The sequence below is a fragment of the Anabrus simplex genome, chromosome 4 (genome assembly GCF_040414725.1).
Source record: "Anabrus simplex isolate iqAnaSimp1 chromosome 4, ASM4041472v1, whole genome shotgun sequence".
Classification (NCBI taxonomy): Eukaryota; Metazoa; Arthropoda; class Insecta; order Orthoptera; family Tettigoniidae; genus Anabrus; species Anabrus simplex.
Genome location: NC_090268.1, coordinates 215,993,051 through 216,013,935, shown reverse-complemented (window position 1 = coordinate 216,013,935; position 20,885 = coordinate 215,993,051). Strand labels below are relative to the sequence as shown.

The window sequence follows — 20,885 nt, the reverse complement described above, 5'->3', positions numbered from 1 at the left end:
TAGAATCATCCTCAAAAAACCTAGTGTGCCATTCCTGTTCTTTACTCAAAAAAAGAAAAAGCAATATTTCTATGAACTGTAGGTGAGTGACTATAGTTTTGAAAATTAATGCTCTGTTTTCTATCCACAGAACAAAAGACTGCTGTTGATCCATGCGACAACTCCAATGATTCAGGCCTTGGTTTTGAGCAGCACTTGGAGTGTGCAGTCTTTCCAAGGTCAACACTACGCTTTTCTGATCAAGAGGTAATTGTTATATTGTAAATTACAAAACTAAATACAAGGAACATTGAAAACTCATGATTTCATTTGATAATTTCTAGTAGATTTTATTATATCTTTTGCCCCCCTTTGATTGTGGAATGTGTGTCAAAAGCTGTAAGTAATCAATCTTCTCCAACCTTCTTCATTTTTCCTACTGTATTACCTACTGGATATTGGTTGGAAGATGTGGGTTGTTATTGTTTTTTGGGAATGTATCATACACTTATAATTTCTGATGAATATAGTGCAAATTCTCAGATTTATCTGAGGCTAAAGACTAATTTACACAGGGAAATTTTAGAGGAGTTAAGTGGCAAATTCCATTCTTCTCTGTGTAAACAGTGTTATGGTCTTTGACCTTACCTGAACTTGCTAACAGGTAAGTACACCAGGTGGGAGCAAATGTGGCTTAGTCAATGAAAGCAGTTTATATGATGCAGGGTAATGTGATTCAGCATAACAATATCAGCTGAGTTTACTTCAAACAATGTGAAAGCAGACATGTCATGCCCGTTGAGGTCAGACCACAGCTATTGAGTTAATGTGTGCCCAGAGGAATGTGAATCATAGGGCAGAGATATGAAGAGAAGGCGTAGGAAACTTCGGGAATAACTAGTGACAAGTAAAATGTTACAACTATTTATGTACCAAAAATCATAGATATGAAGAGAAGGCGTAGGAAACTTCGGGAATAACTAGTGACAAGTAAAATGTTACAACTATTTATGTACCAAAAATCATATAAATAGGACATAAGAATTAACAACTATCTCTCAACAGTTATATATGGAGTCTATCCAATGTGAGGGAGAAATAACAATAGTCTTTTTCAAACACACTAGATCCTGCTGGGCATGCCTGAGAAAAGCCTCTAAAAAGGAGAAAAGGTGTTATACACTATATCAGTAAAAAGAGCTATATAGATTAGCAAGTTCTACTCGCACAGTTATGAAGAATCATATTCTACAAGAAAAATTTCAAGAATAGTAAAAACAGGGAGAGTTACCAGTTTGTACGCCATTTACATGATACAAACTTTCTTCTGTGTGTTTATTTCTTAAAAAAAAAAAACCTAAAACCTACTGATAGGACTCAAGATACGTTGGAAAAAAAAAGCAAGCATCCAAAAAGAACTAGTCATAAGTGCTCCCGAGTGGGCTTAATTCACTCATAAATAAAGTAAAAGAGTCATCACATTCATATTTCTTTCTTAATCTCTTTAAAAAATCTAAAAAATAAAAGTCATCACATTCCTGTCACAACATTTAACCGGAATGCAGTAAGACAAAGCATCATCCACTAGTAACGAAATAGTTCACAGTTGGCAGTTTCTGTGAGTCCTCAAGCAGCACCAAGGTTAACATCACCTCACCTCTCATACAGTGTGTCACAAAAGAACCAAACAGTGATATTTTGAGTAGGTATTACAAATTTTTCAGTAAGGCAGGGCTTATAGGTCAAGTGACCAGGTGAAATTGGTTTGTCACTGAACTAGAATACAGCACAGCAACATGGTCACTATGAGTAGATAAAGTTAGACCCACATTAGCGATAGATGTCTTGGAATCATCTTTTAGGCAAAGCGCGCTGGCTTCAGAGACTGCTTAAAATGTACAGGAAGAATGCTAACTTCTGTCTAATAGCCATAGTCGAAGGCTAGCAGAGCCCATTCCAGCCACATGGGCTAGGATTTTTATGTAAATACACGGTTCATGGTGTGGGTTACTGTAGTCACGTACTAGTTCGTGAACCACGGGCAGTAGCTGAGTGGCCTGGTAAGTGGTCCTGAGTCGGGATATCAGTTGCTATGGAATGGGAGTGGGCATCTCGGATATATTCTGAGTCGTGGCCCTCATTGTGCTCAGGCGTCTAGGACTATACAATCCAACGTGGTCCCTGACCCGTTAGAGGAGAAATCCTCACTTGGATAATGTGCAAGTAGGGAAGCATCCTGCTTCACCAATTTACCAAGTTCAGAACATTTTAAGAAAGCCTTGGATCTATAGGAGTAACGGAGTCCCACTCTCATTTGACAGGTCAGGGACTCCTTGGAAACAACTTGGCAAACAAAATGAAATTCGATGGGGAGCTATCAATATTAATGGGATTAATGGAAGAAAGAAAGTAGAACTGGTTGAGTTAGAAAAGAAGATGCATATGGATGTGTTAGGAGTAAGTGATATTCGGGTAAGAGGAGATAACGGAGGAAGAGATAGGAGATATAACGTGTACTTGACGGGTGTTAGAAAGGGAAGGTCAGAGTATGGGGTAGGACTGTTCATCAGGAATACTATTCTATTGCACACAACATAGTTTCTGTTAGGCACGTAAAACAGCGAATGCTATGGGTAGATTTGGCAGTTGGAGGAATTAGGATGAGAATTGTCTCTGTGTATTCACCATGTGAGGGTGCAGATGAGGATGAAGTTGACAAGTTTTATGAAGCATTGAGTGACATCCTAGTCAAGGTGAACAACAACGTTAGGATAGTTCTAATGGCTGATTTCAATGCGAGAGTTGGAAGTAGAACTGAAGGATACGAAAGGGTGATTGGTAAATATGGGGAAGATATGGAAGCTAATGAGAATGGGAAGTGTTTGCTGAAATTCTCTGCTCATATGGGTTTAACAGTTACAAATACATTCTTCAAGCATAAGGCTATTCACTGCTACACGTGGGAGGCTAAGGGTACCAAATCCTTAATAGACTATATCTTAACCGACTTCGAATTCAGGAAGTCTGTTAGGAATGTACGGATTTTTCGGGGATTTTGTGATGATACAGACCACTATATGATCTGTAGTGAACTAAGCATCTCTAGGCCTAGGGTAGAGAAAGTGAAATCTGTCTGCAAATGAATAAGGGTAGAAAATCTCCAGGACGAGGAAATTGGACAGAAGTACATGGATATGATTAGTGAGAAGTTTCAAACAGTGGACAGTGAGCAGGTTCAGGATATAGAAAGAGAATGGGTGGCATACAAGGATGCTGTAGTAGAAACAGCAAGGGAAAGCCTAGGAATGACTGTGTGTAAAGACGGGAAAAAGCGAACATCTTGGTGCATTGATGAAGTGAGAGCAGTTTGTAAACGTAAAAAGAAGGCTTATCACAAATGGCTCCAAACAAGGGCCGATGCAGACAGAGGATTGTACGTAGATAAAAGAAACCGAGCGAAACAAATATTGTTGAATCCAAAAAGAAGTCATAGGAAGATTTTGGTAATAACCTGGAAAGCCTAGGTCAAGCAGCAGGGGAAACCTACTCTTAGGAAGGGAGAGGAAAAAGGAAATGAACAGTGTTTTGAGTAATTCAGATGAACTCACAGATCCTATGGAATCATTAGACAGGTGGAGGGAACATTTTGACAATCTTCTCAATGTAAAAGGAAATCTTCGTGGTGGTGTCGCGAACAACCAAGCTCATGGGGAGGAAGGAAATGGTGTTGGTGAAATTTCGCTTGAAGTGGAAAGGATAGTAAATAAACTCCATTGTCATAAAGCAGCAGGAATAGATGAAATTAGACCTGAAATGGTGATGTATCGTGGGAAGGCAGGGATGAAGTGGCTTCATAGAGTAGTAAGATTAGCAGGAAGTGTTGGAAAGGTACCTTCAGACTGGACAAAAGCAGTAATTGCACCTATCTATAAGCAAGGGAACAGGAAGGTTTGCAACAATTATCAAGGTTGATTAGTATACCAGGCAAAGTATTCACTGGCATCTTGGAAGGGAGGGTGCGATCAGTGGTTGAGAAGAAGTTGGATGAAAACTGGTGTGGTTTCAGACCAGAGAGGGGTTGTTGGGATCAGATTTTCAGTATGCGCCAGGAAATTGAAAAATGCTAGGAGAGGGATAGACAGTTGTGTTTATGTTTCGTAGATCTAGAGAAAGCATATGACAGGATACCGATGGAAAAGATGTTTGCCATAACGGGGGGCTGTGGAATTAAGTGTAGGTGTAGGTTATTAAAATCAATCAAAGGCATTTATGTTGACAATTGGGCTGCAGTGAGAATTGATTATAGAATGAGTTCTTGGTTTGTGGTACTTACAGGGGTTTAGACAAGGCTGTAATTTTTACCTTTGCTGTTTGTAGTTTACATGGATCATCTGCTGAAAGGTATAAAGTGGCAGGGAGGGATTCAGTTAGGTGGAAATGTAGTAAGCAGTCTGGCCTATGCTGACAACTTGGTCTTAATGGCAGATTGTACCGAAAGCTGGCAGTCTAATATCTTGGAACTTAAAAATAGGTGCAATGAGTATGGAGTGAAAATTAGCCTTTCGGAAACTGAAGTGATGTCGGTAGGTATAAAATTCAACAGAATTGAATGTCATATTGGTGATACAAAGTTGGAACAGGTAGAAAATTTTAAGTATTTAGGTTGTGTGTTCTCCCAGGATGGTAATATAGTGAGTGAGATTGAATCAAGGTGTAGTAAAGCTAATGCAGTGAGCTCGCAGTTGCAATCAACAGTGTTCTGTAAGAAGGAAGTTAGCTCCTGGACGAAACTATCTTTACACCGGTCTGTTTTCAGACCAACTTTGCTTTACAGGAGCAAAAGCTGGGTGGACTCAGCATATTGTATTCATAAGTTAGAAGTAACAGACATGAAAGTAGCGAGAATGATTGCTGGCACAAACAGGTGGGAACAATGGCAGGAAGGTACTCAGAACGAGGAGATAAAGGCTAAGTTAGGAATGAACTCGATGGATGAAGCTGTACACATAAACCGGCTTCGGTGGTGGGGTCATGTGGGGCGAATGGAGGAGGATAGGTTACCTAGGAAAATAATGGACTCTGTTACGGGGGGGGTAAGAGGAGTATAGGAAGACCAAGACGATGATGGTTAGACTCAGCTTCTCATGATTTAAAGATCAGAGGTATAGAACTAAATGAGGCCACAGCACTAGTTGCAAATAAAGGACTGTGGCAACATTTAGTAAATTCACAGAGGCTGGCAGACTGAACAATGAAAGGCATAACGATCTGTAATGATTATTTATTTATGTATGTATGTATGTATGTATGTATGTATGTAAGTATGTATGTATGTATGTATGTACATATTCTTTCCCTTTGCTTTTATATAACTAAAGGTGATAAATGTCCATGAAGTAGAACTTTAGCTATCGTATAATTACATTTTATTTTTATATCTTTACCATATTTGATCATAATGACTTTTTTTACATATTTTTATTTTATGTATAATTACATATGTCTTTCACCGTAATATTTTTTTATTTTTCGTGAGTAAAATATACGGTGATTCAAAACAGTCTGTATGACAATATTTGTTCACTGGAAACTCAGGTAATGAAGCAGATTTTCTATGCTAATCATAAGCTGCTGAGATACGGCCAGGGAAGAATTCCAAGAAATATATTATTGGATATATTGTGGATGGGAATTCGTGACATCACAGCTGGATTGTATCTACTGCGTGCACGAGCAACTCTTGTGCTCGCTGCGTACTTTTGTGAATGCTAATGCATTGAGATTTGTATTTACATACAAATAAAACTATTTTGATTTACTATAATATTTATATAATATTAATTCTTCTCTTTCTGTTAGCCACTGTGGGCCAATGAACACCCTGAAGTGAAACGAAAAAAGTTGGAAATTAAATTGGAGTCGGATGATGCCAATGACAACTTCAGTTTTCCAGAAACAATGAATCGAATACGGAAGGATTCATCGGAACTGGGAGGGTAAGTTTTAAGCATTGTATATTGAATCTAGGTTGTTTCTCCTTGTTAACTTGGATCTTCCTGTATTATTTTGCTTTATATGATCTCCAGCAGTCCAATGGGGACACAGGTGATCTCTTTGTAATTTAAGACTCTCAGATCTGCAGTATCTACAGTGAGGGAGAAGTTGCTTTGTGATTGACAATAGTGTAGGTTGATGTCAGTGGGCATGGTGTCTTTGGGGGCACATCCACCTATTGAACAAAAGCAGTTGGGTTCAAACATGTGGTGTTCTGTGTTATTGTTAGACAGTTATGATGATGATGATGATGATGATGATGATGATGATGATGATGATAGTGGCAATGATGATGTCTACTGCAAAAGTGACCAGTCAGTGTGGTATACAGGGATTTGTGCACATAAGTTATAAGCTTGAGTGGAGCTTTTAAAGGTAGGAAAGATCATAATATGAACATAAAGTTGGAATTCAAGAGGACAAATTGTGGCAAATATTTATTTATGCAAAGAGGAATTAGGGATCGGAATAGTTTACCGAGGGAGATGTTTGATAAATTTCCAAGTTCTTGTAAATCATTTGAGAAAAGACTAGGTAAACAACTGGTATGGAATCTGCCACCTGGGCAACAGCCCTAAATGCATATCAATGATTGATTGATTAATTGAAGTGATATCAGTAATCTACTGAACTGTTCATGCAATACACATGTTCTGGTGTATAAGAAGCCCTTTTCATTCATGGTTTGTGGAAGTGTCTTATTGTTGTATACAGACCAGAGAGAAAAGTTGCACACTGTTTGGAATTACTTATAAAAGCAAAGGGTTTTTGGTGGACCAACATAATTCTTGATAGAACAGTTACAGAAATTCAGTAATATTATAAATATTTATATGAAAGAGAAAAAAATGTTCTTCAGAGCTATGGAAAGCAGAGCTGACCAAATGTATTCATATTCATGAATTCTGATTCCTTGGGTACATAATCAATGATATTGCGCAAAAGCTCTGATATTGAGATTCATTTACCTCGCTGCCACTGCCACTTCAACCCGATAAAGTTAATATGGGCACAGGTAACAAGGCATTTACATTTACCTGAGTTCAAGATATGATTACTGAAGGGGTGGATGAAACGAATGTAGTGAAAACTGATAAAAAGTAGAGTGTCACATTGAGATTTAAGAGATTATACTGGGAAAGGTTAGAAGAAGCAATTTATAGTGTTATCATTTCACTTGGTAATATCAGCAGCATAACACAGCTGACCTGCATGACTTGGAACACCAGTCACAATGTAACTTTCCCTCGCTCTAATTCTTTAGTAATGATATACTTTTATCTGAAATTCATTCATTCGAAAGGGTAAAGTCTTATTGTATTGACATAATTTGTGGAGTTTTGTTGTCTTGTGCAAACCCACATCCTTCCTGATACATTTTTTTCATCAAATTTAACAAACTTTCCTTTATGTTAATGACTTATCTGTTTGGCATAAGGCTGCTGAAAGAACCTGTACAAAATACCTTAGTTAGAATTTACACACGAGGATGTGCCCGAACCACTTCAGTCTGGATATGCTGACCCGATCTAACGATGTCTTAATCCCATTTTCCTTTCTCACCATGTCACTCCTAAACGTTTCCAGTTTTGTATTTTGAATTATGGTCTGTAGGAACTTCATCTCAGATATCTGTAATCTCGATGAGTCCTCCTTAGTGAGGGTGCATGTGTGCAGTATGTATTTGAATGAAATTTCCCTGTGCATTCTAAATAGGATTGCACTTGGGTGAGGCAGTGTTAATGTTTGTATATCGCACGTTGTTTGGGCACGTCGATGGATCAAGTAGGGATCACATGAGTTTTAGACAAGAATTTGTGAATGCTGCATAATCAACTCATAATGGAATGTGTGTTGATCATTCAAGAGCTAGCAATGTTAGAGCAAAAGGAACCATTGTATGACCAATGACTGACTGACTGAGTGACCGAGCTGTTATAAATTTTGCATGCTATAATACCTGATCACAGAACTGAATGACAAAACACTGGACATAATAAGCAGTAGCTCCTGGCATGGCCGAGTGCATTCATATTTTGAACACACAGTACAGATTTACTTTGTCCTAAATGAAAGGAAGAATTGAATGGATGAGAATTAAATCTGATTGAAAGATATAGGTATTTTATCCAGACAAGAGACACTTTGGACCTTTGTATTTTTGAAGAGAAAGTTTGGTGGTTTACATAAATACAGCCAGCCAGTAGAATACACTTGACCCTGAGGATTTGCATCTTGGTTGTGTGTTCCCTTGAATGAATGGCCCTTGTAAAGTGTTGCTTAGATGTCCATTATTATTAGTGTAAAATGGCTCTTCATAGGCTGTATCTAATAATTAAATAAATTAATTAAATAAATAAATAAATAAATAAAAAGTAAATAAATGTTGGTCACATCAAGTTGTGGAAAAGGGAAGAAAGTAAGTACCGTACATGAGTTTGTTGTCCTCTTTGCTGTTGTGTAGTTGCTCACAGTCCTGTAACTTGTTTAACTCCAAACAGTACAACATAATCTGGAAGGAAAAAAAAAGGCCTTATCTGTGACTTCAGTTCTTTACTCCTATAATTGATATACATACGATGTGCAGGTTGCCCATGGGAATCAAATAGAAAGACCTCCACCAGGCAAGCTGAATGTGTCCTTGGACACTCCCGCCACTGAAAGATATACACTAAATAAATACATACATATATATATTTCAGACGACATCAGTTCACAAAGCATAAATGACCACAAGGATCCTGATTTTTTTACAATTTAGGCGATGATAACTGAAAATATTAAAATTATTGTACAAAAAGGAAACACTACATGATTTATCATTTTGGAGTAGTATAAGTGATGATTTAAGATTTTCTCAGAATCTTTTAAAATGTCTACTATATTTTTTCCAAAGTCGTGTGCTGGATTCCAAGATTTTTCAATATGTCCCACATATGTTTAGGTACACTGCCTCTTCTTCCAAATAGCAGACCCTTCACGGACCAGTTTTCTGGGCAAATGTTATGCCTCTCACTCAAATATGGGATGCATGGTTCATAAATGCTCTTCTTTTCCTGGTCAACTTCCTTGGCCTGGGATAAGTCTCTTTCAAACCAGATGGTTGGATCAAGAATAACAGCTGTTCGAGTCTGCTGGTGGATGACAGCAATATCTGCTCCTCTGTTGGACCCCTGTGGAAGAGATACAGTGTACTTCTTCGTAAACTCGCTCCACTTCAAATCTCTCAGTGAAGGGGCTAAGGTTGCTTTCACTCTGTGATGACAGGTTTTCCTAAGCAATTCTCCTTTGCAGTACAGTAGTATCCTAAACATGACAATAATAATAATTAAATTAATGTCGTATGGTCCACCTTTTTCAATACTATATTATGCAATATTATTGAATTACATTCCTAACTATGGACTAGTTTCGGCCTTCGCTGGCCATCTTCAGCCTTAATGTAATACATCTATAGTACGCAAACATTTTCTTGAGCCCGAGTTCCCATTCAGCACTATGGATCTCAGGGCTCAAGAAAAGGTTTGCATACTATAATAACTAAACAAATGTAAAAACTCACAATTGACATGAAAACTAATGTACAAGCACACAATTAACATTAAAATCTGGGATGAACTAAGTGTAAAATCTGAAAAATAAATTAGGCTCTAATTTCTTAGCATCTGGAGTATGCTCATCATCCAGACTCTTTCTTGTATTGATAATCATAGAATTGTTAGTTCCTCACTGCTAATCATTACAATTTCAATTGCAAAACTGATTCTGTAGTCAGAGCATCAATCATCAAATCTACTTGAGAGGTGGTAGCAGTATGCAAACCACTGGATGCTACTGTAAATAGCCACCAGCTGACGCAGAACTGCTAGATGGTGTTTCCACATCAACCAACGTAAATAAAATGAAATGTTCCCGTCGTGCTTGTTAAAATCATGCTGAAATGCTGTTGGACATTGTCAGGACGACACATGAAGGTATGGTTAAAACGGACACATTCTTAATTTGTGCCTGGTATAAATTTGCAATTCATTGTGGTGTCCATGAAGTTAACCTGAATAAATGATAGATAAAATTAGATAAAATTAATGTATAGAAGGAGGGGGAGAGTGTGTTAGTCAAATGGCATAGGTTATATGAGACCTACCTCTCGTTGCAGCATGTTGTGCGTGGTGTATTGTTGTGTGCCTCATACTAACGGTTGTGAGATTCAAAGGAAAAGGAAGGGGCGGAGCAAAGAGGGAGAGGCGGGGCAAGGGGCGAGGGGTTGGAGAAAGGGGAGGGGGAAGTAAAGGCGGGGTTGAAGGATATGGGAAAAGAGATGGCTGCTGTGGATAGGTGCTGTGAATATTATGAAAAACTGAATTATGACTTGTTCGTTTGATGTTTCTAAAAATGAGAATTAGAAGGTCAAGTAGGATATTTGGCTTTTCTGAAATATCATTAGGATCATGATTCGGGTTAAAATATTGATCTATATGTTTGAAGCAGATTTCAGTAATGTTGAAGAGGGGTCATTTGATGATGACTTTGAGAATTTCCATATCTTGTTTTATTTCTGTGAATTTGTAAATGTAGTCATGCATATGCTGTCCTACAGCTGAAAATTTATTGTACTTCAGGGCATTGACGTGTTCCAAGTATATTACATTAAAATTCCTTCTGGTCTGTCTGATGCAAGAAGAATTACAACTGTTGCAATTTATCCTCTATACTCCTGATTTTGAAAAAATATTGAGCTTGTTTATGTCTTACATAATGCCCCAATCATAAAAAGGTCAATAGTTTTTCAAAATGAGGAGTATACAGGATTAATTGCAACAGTTTGTAACTGTTCGCTCTCCTAAGCTTCTCATTAGAGGAGACGAAAGTTAATACCTGGGGACACATGAACATAAATCTAAACTATATGTGGCTTGTCCGCAACATGCCACGCAAATAGAATTAATTATCATTCCAGGGTTTCCCATTTCTCTATGTAATGTTTGGGCGCCAGCGTTACAGTTTCAAATAAAACTGTAAAGCAAAATTTATATTTACTAGTAGAGACTTATACTTAAATCACAGGGGTAGGATTTGAAATAATTAACCATTAAGTATCGCTTAAGAAAAAAATTAACGGAATATAAAATACAAATGAATTTATTATACAAGAAAAAATGAGATGAATCGGAAAAGTTCCTTTAAGCGTGAAGGGATTTAAGATTTTACGTTACTGAAATTAACTGTAGCTTGCTTTATCTAATTGAAGCTCACCAATTGCAGCTTCCGTTGAGGTCATCTCTTTTCCGTGGTTACTCGTTCCCCTCTTCTCGTTGTAGAATTGGCTCCATGGACATCCTTCCTTCCTTCTGTGATGTGATTTGGGCTATCTGGACTAGCACTCCCTAATTGCCTAGTCCTTAAATTAGACATTGGCCCTATACTTGTGAAAATTGATCACCGTTGATCGTAGGAGGAGAAAATTCAGAGATATGAATTCTTCCATGTTAGCAGAGATCTCAATCCAACTTAGCTATACAGACTTATACCTAATGCCATGAACTTGAACTAAACGTAGTTCTTCGTCCAGAATAATTACTGAATATCTCACAAGCCGTAAGCTTGTTTCGTCTCGCCCTGATCCGACAGCATCAAGCAGCCACGCTCTGTGTCGAAGCGACAATACACTGTACGAAAAATAACTATGTCTCGAAGTGACCACTCACTGTCTCAAAAATCAATAAAGTAGTTGACATTCTCGTTGTGATGTGTGTCGGACGAGGATTGCTCCGCGCTAGATAATATATCACCGCAGCTAAGTACTGTATCGAAGCGACAACACACTGTACAAAAATAAGTACGTCTCGGAGAGACCACACACTGTCTCAAAATCAATAACGTCGTTCAAAGTAGATGTTCACAGTAGAAGTTCTAATAGTAGTTAGGTTCTCAGCAGAAGTAGCGATGTGAGTGAGTATCCGAGACTCCGTGTTAGATAATATCACCGGGCTCTCCCCACTCTTGGTAACAGCTCAACACCAGATCTCAATACAACGAAGCATCTGATTCGTAGATCGCATTATCATCTCCCTCTCTTCATTCTTGACAAGTCCAGTAGGCGTGGCGATGATGTAGTCTGCTGGCTAGCCTTTCACACGGGTAGCTGTGTAGTGCCTCTTGCTCATGAGTTTAACCCAGTGACTCATCCAACTTCCCCGCTTCAAGAATAACTTTTCCGTGTACACAAGTATGAGATGAAATGACAACAACTCTGTCTCAACATTGACCATATTTACCATACATAATGAATTCCTATCCTATGTAATGTAATAATTTAAATAATAAATTATGTTCTAATATATACAATATGATTCCAAAAACCTTATTTACAAATGATTGAAGTTAAAATAAATATGTCATATAAATAATTGCCGATAGCTGATAATCTTGATATCGAGTGATATCGCGTAAAAGTATGGCTGGAGAAGCCTGGACGGTTATAAGTTGTAATTCTTCTTAAGTCCGACAGGCCGGGAGGAATTTTAATATAAGGTACTCGGAACACGTCAGTGCCCTGAAACAATAAATTTTCAGCTGTATGACAGCATATGCATGACTACAATCACAAATTCACAGACATAAAACAAGATATGTAAATTCTCAAAATCATCAACAAAGGACCCTTCCTTAACATTACTGAAAGCTGCTTCATACATATAGATCAATATTTTAACCCAAATCATAATCTTAATGACATTACAGAAAATCCTACTCCCGGTGGGTGGGGGACGTAGACGAAGAATATACCCACGGTATCCCCTGCCTGTCGTATGGGGCGAGCAAGGGATGATTGTATTAGAACCATGAAACTACATGTGATTAGTACCACCACGCAGGGAACACCATGGGTGGCTTTTACTTGCGCGTAGTACCACTATGTTAGGTACAAAATAGGTTTGTGGTTAGTAGCAATAGAGTGCATTGTCGGCTTTTACAGTACCTGTGATTAGTACCACTTAAGGAGCGACACCATGGTTCTGGCTTGCCTATGATTAGTACCCACTGTATGAGGAACACCATGGGATAGCACAAGTCCGTGTGGTTAGTACACATATGTGCTGAACACCATAGGTTTGCGTTGCCTGTAAATGGCACTCCAGTGTGCGAAACACCATAGGTCTGTGTTACATGTGCAAATTTCATTGCCTGTGAATAGTACTATAATGTGTGGAATACCGCGAGACCATGCTACTTTTGATTAGTACCGAAACATGACAAATAACATGGTTCTATTTTCCTAGCGATAAATACCATTATGAGGGGCCGATGACCTGGATTTTGGACCCGTTTTGACTACAAGCCTCATTAATTCACTATTGTGGTTTAGGAGCAGTCCCTTGGTCAGTAATAGTATTGTTTAACACTAGTTTCTGGGAATGTGGAACATTGCGGGTCGGATCCACTGATTGTTTTAACTTCATATCCATCCATTCATTCTTCGTCCTCACATTTTTGAATACTGGTCAGTGAAGGATTATGGATTTTTAAATTGTCATTACATTTCATTTCGTACCCTTAGGGGCCAATGACCTAGATGTTAGGCCCCTTTAAACAAAAAGAATCATTGTCATCATCATCAGAAAAGCCAAATATCCTATTTGACCTAATTCCCATTTTTAGAAACGTCAAACCAACAAGACATAATTCAGTTTTTCATAATATTCACAGCCCTTTCTACAGCAGCCATCTCTTTTCCCATATCCTTCGGCCCTGCCTTTATTCCCCCCTCCGCTTTCCCTGATCTCTCCCCTTGCCCCAACCCCTCGCCCCTTGCCCCGCTTTTCTCTCCTCGCTCCACTCCTTCCTTTTCCTTTGAATCTCACAACCGTTTGTGTGAGGCACACAACAATACACCACGCACCACATGCCGCAATGAGAGGCAAGTCTCTTATAACCTATGGCATTTGACTAACATGCTCTCTCTCTCTCTCCTTCTATTCATTAATTTGATCTAATTTTATCTATCATTTATTCAGGTTAACTTAATGGACACCACAATGAATTGCAAATTTATACCAGCCACAAATTAAGAATGTGTCCGTTTTAACCATATCTTCATGTGCCGTCCTGACAATGACCAACAGCATTTCAGCATGATTTTAACAAGCACTACGGGAACGTTTTATTTACTTTGGTCGATATGGAAACACCATCTAGCAGTTCTGCGTCAGCTGGTGGCTATTTACAGTGGCATCCAGTGGTTTGCATACTGCTACCACCTCTCAAGTAGATTTGATGATTGATGCTCTGACTACAGAATCAGTTTTGCAATTGAAATTGTAATGATTAGCAGTGAGGAACTAACAATTCTATGATTATCAATACAGGAAAGAGTCTGGATGATGAGCATACTCCAGATGCTAAGAAATTAGAGCCTAATTTATTTTTCAGATTTTACACTTACTGTAGTTCATCCCAAATTTTAATGTTAATTGTGTGTTTATACATTAGTTTTCATGTCAATTGTGTGTTTTTACATTTGTTTAGTTATTAGATGTATTACATTAAGCCTGAAGATTGCCAGCGAAGGCCAAAACTAGTCTCTAGTTCAGTAATGTAATTCAATAATATTGCATAATATAGTATTGAAAAAGGTGGACCATATAACATTAATTTAATAATTATTATTGTGATCACAATTCAATACGGATCAAAACCATGAAGATTATATCCTATGATCCTAAACATGACTAAGAGTTTCATTTCTGCTGCAGTTGGATGACTGCAGCCGATTGTGCCAGGACATCTACCAGGAATTGCTCCTATCACCGAGATGTTGCACGACATTTTGAGAGCATTTGCCCATTCAGAGTTTGACTGTCCGTTCCTGTTACCCAGAAGTTTGCTTTAGGGTGAATGGCATAAACTTCAACACTTTTTCCTCGTAAAGAGTGTAGTGTCCAAGTGCAGAAGCTTTGTTCTCGTAGTAGTTCATGAATTCATCGTCCATTCAATGGATTATTAGTATCATCAATATCTAACTTTTCCATTACTGACTTATTTTCTGTCCGTAATTCTCTGATAAATTCACAATTAAGTATTTATTATTTTCCACCAAGTCGATACAATGATTGCTTAAGGTAATTTAATGGTTAAAAGTGGTACATGTTTCGTATTTTATCAACATCTTCAGCCACATAACTCTGTTTAGATGAAAAATATATAAAATTGACAAAGTAATGCTTAAGAGGAAGTATCCTTAAAATTAACATAAGATTCACAACATTTAAACAACAAAAACTCAAGAGAAAATATATAAATTATTACTACAATTGAAAGCAGTTGTCAAGGAAACACTTGTACAATATTCCATAGAGAGTATGTCCTAAATGAATATTCTTTTCTTAATAATTAATGAAAAAAGGTCAAATTATAAATTATAAATTATACAGTTTATAGGTAATTGTCGAAATGAAGAAAATCAGATATCACAATGTGGTTCTTATTATTAATGCAGATGAAAATATAACTAATTCTTAGTTGTCAATTCTTATTAAGCCTGCTTTCCTTTGGAACAGTAACTCCTGTCATTCTTTCACAGTCTTGTGTCTGGTGTAATATTGATGATGCGTTCTTCCTTGCTCTTGCACCTGAGGAGGTGGAGGAGCGGGGGATATAGGTGTGTCAAGAACCTCCTTGCTGCCACCTATAGCTTCAATTGAGGAGGAATAAGTTGTAGGGCTATCTGTAGATGGAGAAATTCCAATTCTTTTTTCGTGATCTTTCTCTAAACAGTATTATGTGGCTGAAGATGTTGATAAAATACGAAACATGTACCACTTTTAACCATTAAATTGCCTTAAGCAATCATTGTATCGACTAGGTGGAAAATAATAAATACTTAATTGTGAATCTATTGAAGTGCGATACGGACCATGAAACTGATTTTATGTAATTCTCTGATAACGCGAAGGTGATAGTTTCAAACACGAAGATGGCTGCAGATATTGAAGTTTTGTATAGGGGCTTCCCACTTCGCTCACATAAGACCTAAGCCTCAGAAATGCTTTGGAGCGTAGATCAATCCATCTGGACAGTCATGAGGGAGACCAATCATTTCTTTGACTGCACCTTTTTAACAGCTTATCAACATTTTCCAGAAAGCTATTTTTGATTTTAGGTAACGGAGTACTTTGAGTAGGGTATCTAAGACTGGGTCATATATACTGATTGATAATTGATATCTTTTGATCTGGTTTCAGCAAAGGAGAGGTGCATAACTTCATCATGTTTGTCGTTAAGTCAGCAATTACAGTTGGCTTGTCAAATACAATCTCCTCATTGTAATTAACTCCATGGTAATTAATATGTTCTCCATTAGAAATCAGTGAATGTATAGTGACCCGTCTTCTGTGAGGATTTCAGCAGGAGACAGAATTCTACTTTTAATACAAATTAATTCGCATTTAACGGGATTGATTCTTAGGCCAATTGATGCTAAAGAGTTTTCTGCTTGGAAGATAAGGCTGCTGATACTGGAGTTGTCTTTCACCCTCAGGGTTATGTCATCAGCAAAAGCTAAACAAGATAGTTTTGTTTAATCCGTCGTCTACTGAAAAAATGTGAATATCAGAAACATCATGCTCAGAAAGCTCTTGTAATGTATTATCAATAGCCAGATTACATGGAGAAGGGAAATAGGACTGCCTTGAATAACTCCTCTTTGTTGCTGGATGGTTTTTGACTTATTGAGGTTTATTAAATAAATTTTACTTTGACTTGAATTTGGTTTTCGACTAACACATTTACGTATAATATAACTATTTATAATAGTTTATTTAAATCCGCCTTGATCAATACAATCATTAAATGAAAGAAACATTATTTATTAAACCATACATGTTTCGGGAAATCTCAACCATTCCCTTCATCAGTAACGCATTTACGACTAAAAGTCCTAAAATTTTCAGGCATTTCACAAGAAGCTAGAGATTGGCGAATATGATAGTGGCAGACAGAATCAAAAGCTTTAGTGACATCTAAAAAAGCAATACAGCAGTTCATTTTCATAGAATCATGGGCAATGGGTGAGTGGCCTAGTAAGTGGTCCTGAGAGTCGGGATACCAGTTGCTATGGAATGGGAGTGGGCATCTCGGACAAATTCTGAGTAATGGCCCTCCTTGTGTTGAGGCAGCTACGACTGTACAATCCACCGGTGGTCCATAACCTGTTAGAGGAGAGATCCTCACTTGGACTATGTGCAAGTAAGGTAGCATCCTGCTTCGTGAATTTACTGAGCTCAAAACATTTTTAGCAAGCCTCGGACCAATGGGAGTAATGGAGTCCCACTCCCATTTGACAGGCGAGGGACTCCTTGGAAACAACTCGGCGAATGAAATGGAATTCAATGGGGAGCTATCAATATTAATGGAGCTTATGGAAGAAAGAAGGTAGAACTGGCTGAGTCAGCAAAGAGGATGCATCTTGATGTTCTAGGAGTAAGTGATATTCAGGTAAGGGGGGATAACGAGGAAGAGATAGGAGATTATAAAGTGTACTTGACGGGTGTTAGAAAAGGAAGGGCAGAGTCTGGGGTAGGGCTGTTTATCAGGAATACCATTGCACGCAACATAGTGTCTGTTAGGCACGTAAATGAGCGAATGATGTGGGTAGATTTGTCAGTTGGAGGAATTAGGATGAGAATTGTCTCGGTGTATTCACCATGTGAGGGTGCAGATGAAGATGAAGTTGACAAGTTTTATGAAGCATTGAGTGACAACGTGGTCAGGGTCAACAGCAAGGATAGAATAGTGCTAATGGGCGATTTCAGTGCAAGATTTGGAAATAGAACTGAAGGATACGAAAGGGTGATTGGTAAATGTGGGGAGGATATGGAAGCTAATGGGAATGCGAAGCATTTGCTGGACTTCTGTGCTAGTATGGGTTTAGCAGTTACGAATACATTCTTCAAGCATAAGGCTATTCACCGCTACACATGAGAAGCTAGGGGTACCAATCCATAATAGACTATATCTTAACCGACTTCGAATTCAGGAAGTCTGTTAGGAATGTACGAGTTTTCCGGGGATTTTTCGATGATGCAGACCACTAACTGATCTGTAGTGAACTAAGTATTTCTAGGCCTAGGGTAGAGAAGTGAAATCTTTCTGCAAACGAATAAGGGTAGAAAATCTCCAGAACGAGGAAATTAGACAGAAGTACATGGATATGATTAGTGAGAAGTTTCGAACAGTGGACAGTAAGCAGGTTCAGGATAGAGAAAGAGAATGGGTGGCATACAAGGATGCTGTAGTAGAAACAGCAAGGGAATGCCTAGGAACAACTGTGTGTAAAGATGGGAAAAGGCGAACATCTTGGTAGAATGATGAAGTGAGAGCAGCTTGTAAACGTAAAAAGAGGGCTTATGAGAAATGGCTCCAAACAAGGGCCGAGGCAGACAGGGATTTGTACGTAGATGAAAGAAACAGAGCAAAACAAATAGTTGTTGAATCCAAAAAGAAGTCGTGGGAAGACTTTGGTAATAACCTGGAAAGGCTAGGTCAAGCAGCAGGGAAGCCTTTCTGGACAGTAATAAAGAAACTTAGGAAGGTAGGGAAAAAAGGAAATGAACAGTGTTTTGAGTAATTCAGGTGAACTCATAATAGATCCCAGGGAATCACTGGAGAGGTGGAGGGAATATTTTGAACATCTTCTCAACGTGAAAGTAAATCTTCCTGGTGGTGTTGCGAACAGCCAAGCTCATGGGGAGGAGGAAAATGTGTTGGTGAAATTACGCTTGAGGAAGTGGAAAGGATGGTAAATAAACTCCACTGTCATAAAGCAGCAGAAATAGATGAAATTAGACCTGAAATGGTGAAGTATAGTGAGAAGGCAGGGATGTAGTGGCTTCATAGAGTAGTAAGATTAGCATGGAGTGTTGGTAAGGTACCTTCAGATTGGACAAAAGCAGTAATTGCACCTCTCTACAAGCAAGGAAACAGGAAGGATTGCAACAACAATCGAGGTATCTCATTGATTAGTGTACGAGGCAAAGTATTCACTGGCATCTTGGAAGGGAGGGTGCGTTGAGAGGAAGTTGGATGAAAACCAGCATGGTTTTAGACCACAGAGGGGCTGTCAGAATTAGACTTTCAGTATGTGCCAGGTAATTGAGAAATGCTACGAGAGGAATAGGCAATTGTGTTTATGTTTCGTAGATCTAGAGAAGGCATATGACGGGGTACCGAGGGAAAAGATGTTCGGCATACTGGGGGACTATGGAATTAAAGGTACATTATTAAAATCAATCAAAGGCATTTATGTTGACAATTGGGCTTCAGTGAGAATTGATGCTGGAAGGTATAAAATGGCAGTGAGGGATTCAGTTAGGTGGAAATGTAGTAAGCAGTCTGCCCTATGCTGATGACTTGGTCTTAATGGCAGATTGTGCCGAAAGCCTGCAGTTTAATATCTTGGAACTTGAAAATGGGTGCAATGAGTATGGTATTTAAATTAGCCTTTCGAAAACTAAATTGATGTAATTGGGTAAAAAATTCAACAGAATTGAATGTCATATTGATGATACAAAACTAGAACAGGTCGATAATTTCAAGTATTTAGGTTGTGTATTCTCCCAGGTTGGTAATTTAGTAAGTGAGATTGAATCATAGTAAAGCTAATGCAGGGAGCTCGCAGTTGCGATCAACAGTATTCTGTAGGAAGGAAGTCAGCTCCCAGACAAAACTATCTTTACATCGGTCTGTTTTCAGAGCAACTTTGCTTTACGCTAGTGAAAGCTGGGTGGACTCGGGATTCTTATTAATAAGTTAGAAGTAACAGACATGAAAGTAGCGAGAATGATTGCAGGTACAAACAGGTGGGAACAATGACACGAGGGTACTCGGAATGAGGAGATAAAGGCTAAGTTAGGAATGAACTTGATGGATGAAGCTGTGCGCATAAACCGGCTTCGGTGGTGAGGTCATGTGCGGCGAATGGAGGAGGATAGGTTATGTAGGAGGATAATGGACTCTGTTATGGAGGGTAAGGGAAGTAGAGGTAGACCAACACAATGATTGTTAGACTCAGTTTCTTATGATTTAAATATAAGAGGTATAGAACTAAATGAGGCTGCAGCACTAGTTGCAAATAGAGGATTGTGGCAATGTTTAGTACATTCACAGAGGCTTGCAGACTGAACGCTGAAAGGCATAAGTCTATAATGATAATGTATGTATGTATGTATGTATGTATGTATGTATGTATGTATGTATGTATGTATGTTGGACTTTTTTTGGGATGGCCATTGATGAAAATGTACCTATGTGGGTACTGGGATATGGAAAATATCCTCTCTGACAGGATGAAAAACTTACGTAATTATGAAGCTTCTTGTCTAGAATAAATTCTATGATTCTCCTTATAACATAGAAAATCGTTATAGGACCCCAATTTTTTAATTTATTTCTGTCCCCACCTTTAAAAATTGGAATTGTTCTTCCAATCTTAAAAGCATCTGGTACCGGGCGAGTTGGCTGTGCGGTTAGGAGCGCGCAGCTGTGAGCTCGCATCATGGAGAGAGTGGGTTTGAACCCCACTATCGGCAGCCCTGAAGATGGTTTTCCGTGGTTTCCCATTTTCACACCAGGCAAATGCTGGGGTTGTACCTTAAGGCCACGGCCGCTTCCTTCCCATTCCTAGGCCTTTGTTATCCCATCGTCGCCGTAAGACCTATCTGTGTCGGTGCAACTTAAAGCAATTAGCCGAAGCATCGGGCACAATTTCGAATCGAATTATGACAGTCCCTAGCAATGTGATAAATTTCCCTGGCTTTAGATGTTTCAAGACTTGAACTGACACTTTATCTAGGCCG

General features: G+C 38.5%; 1 protein-coding gene across 1 annotated transcript in view; it reads left to right on the top strand.

Annotated features, from left to right (window-relative positions):
- The window catches only part of NFAT (NFAT nuclear factor), a 533,805-nt gene that overhangs the window by 281,852 nt on the left and 231,068 nt on the right, over positions 1-20,885 (top strand). Inside the window, exons 3-4 of the mRNA XM_067145354.2 lie at positions 131-246; positions 5,839-5,975. Coding sequence (XP_067001455.2) covers positions 131-246; positions 5,839-5,975 — 253 coding nt within the window. The remainder of the gene's footprint in view (positions 1-130; positions 247-5,838; positions 5,976-20,885) is intronic.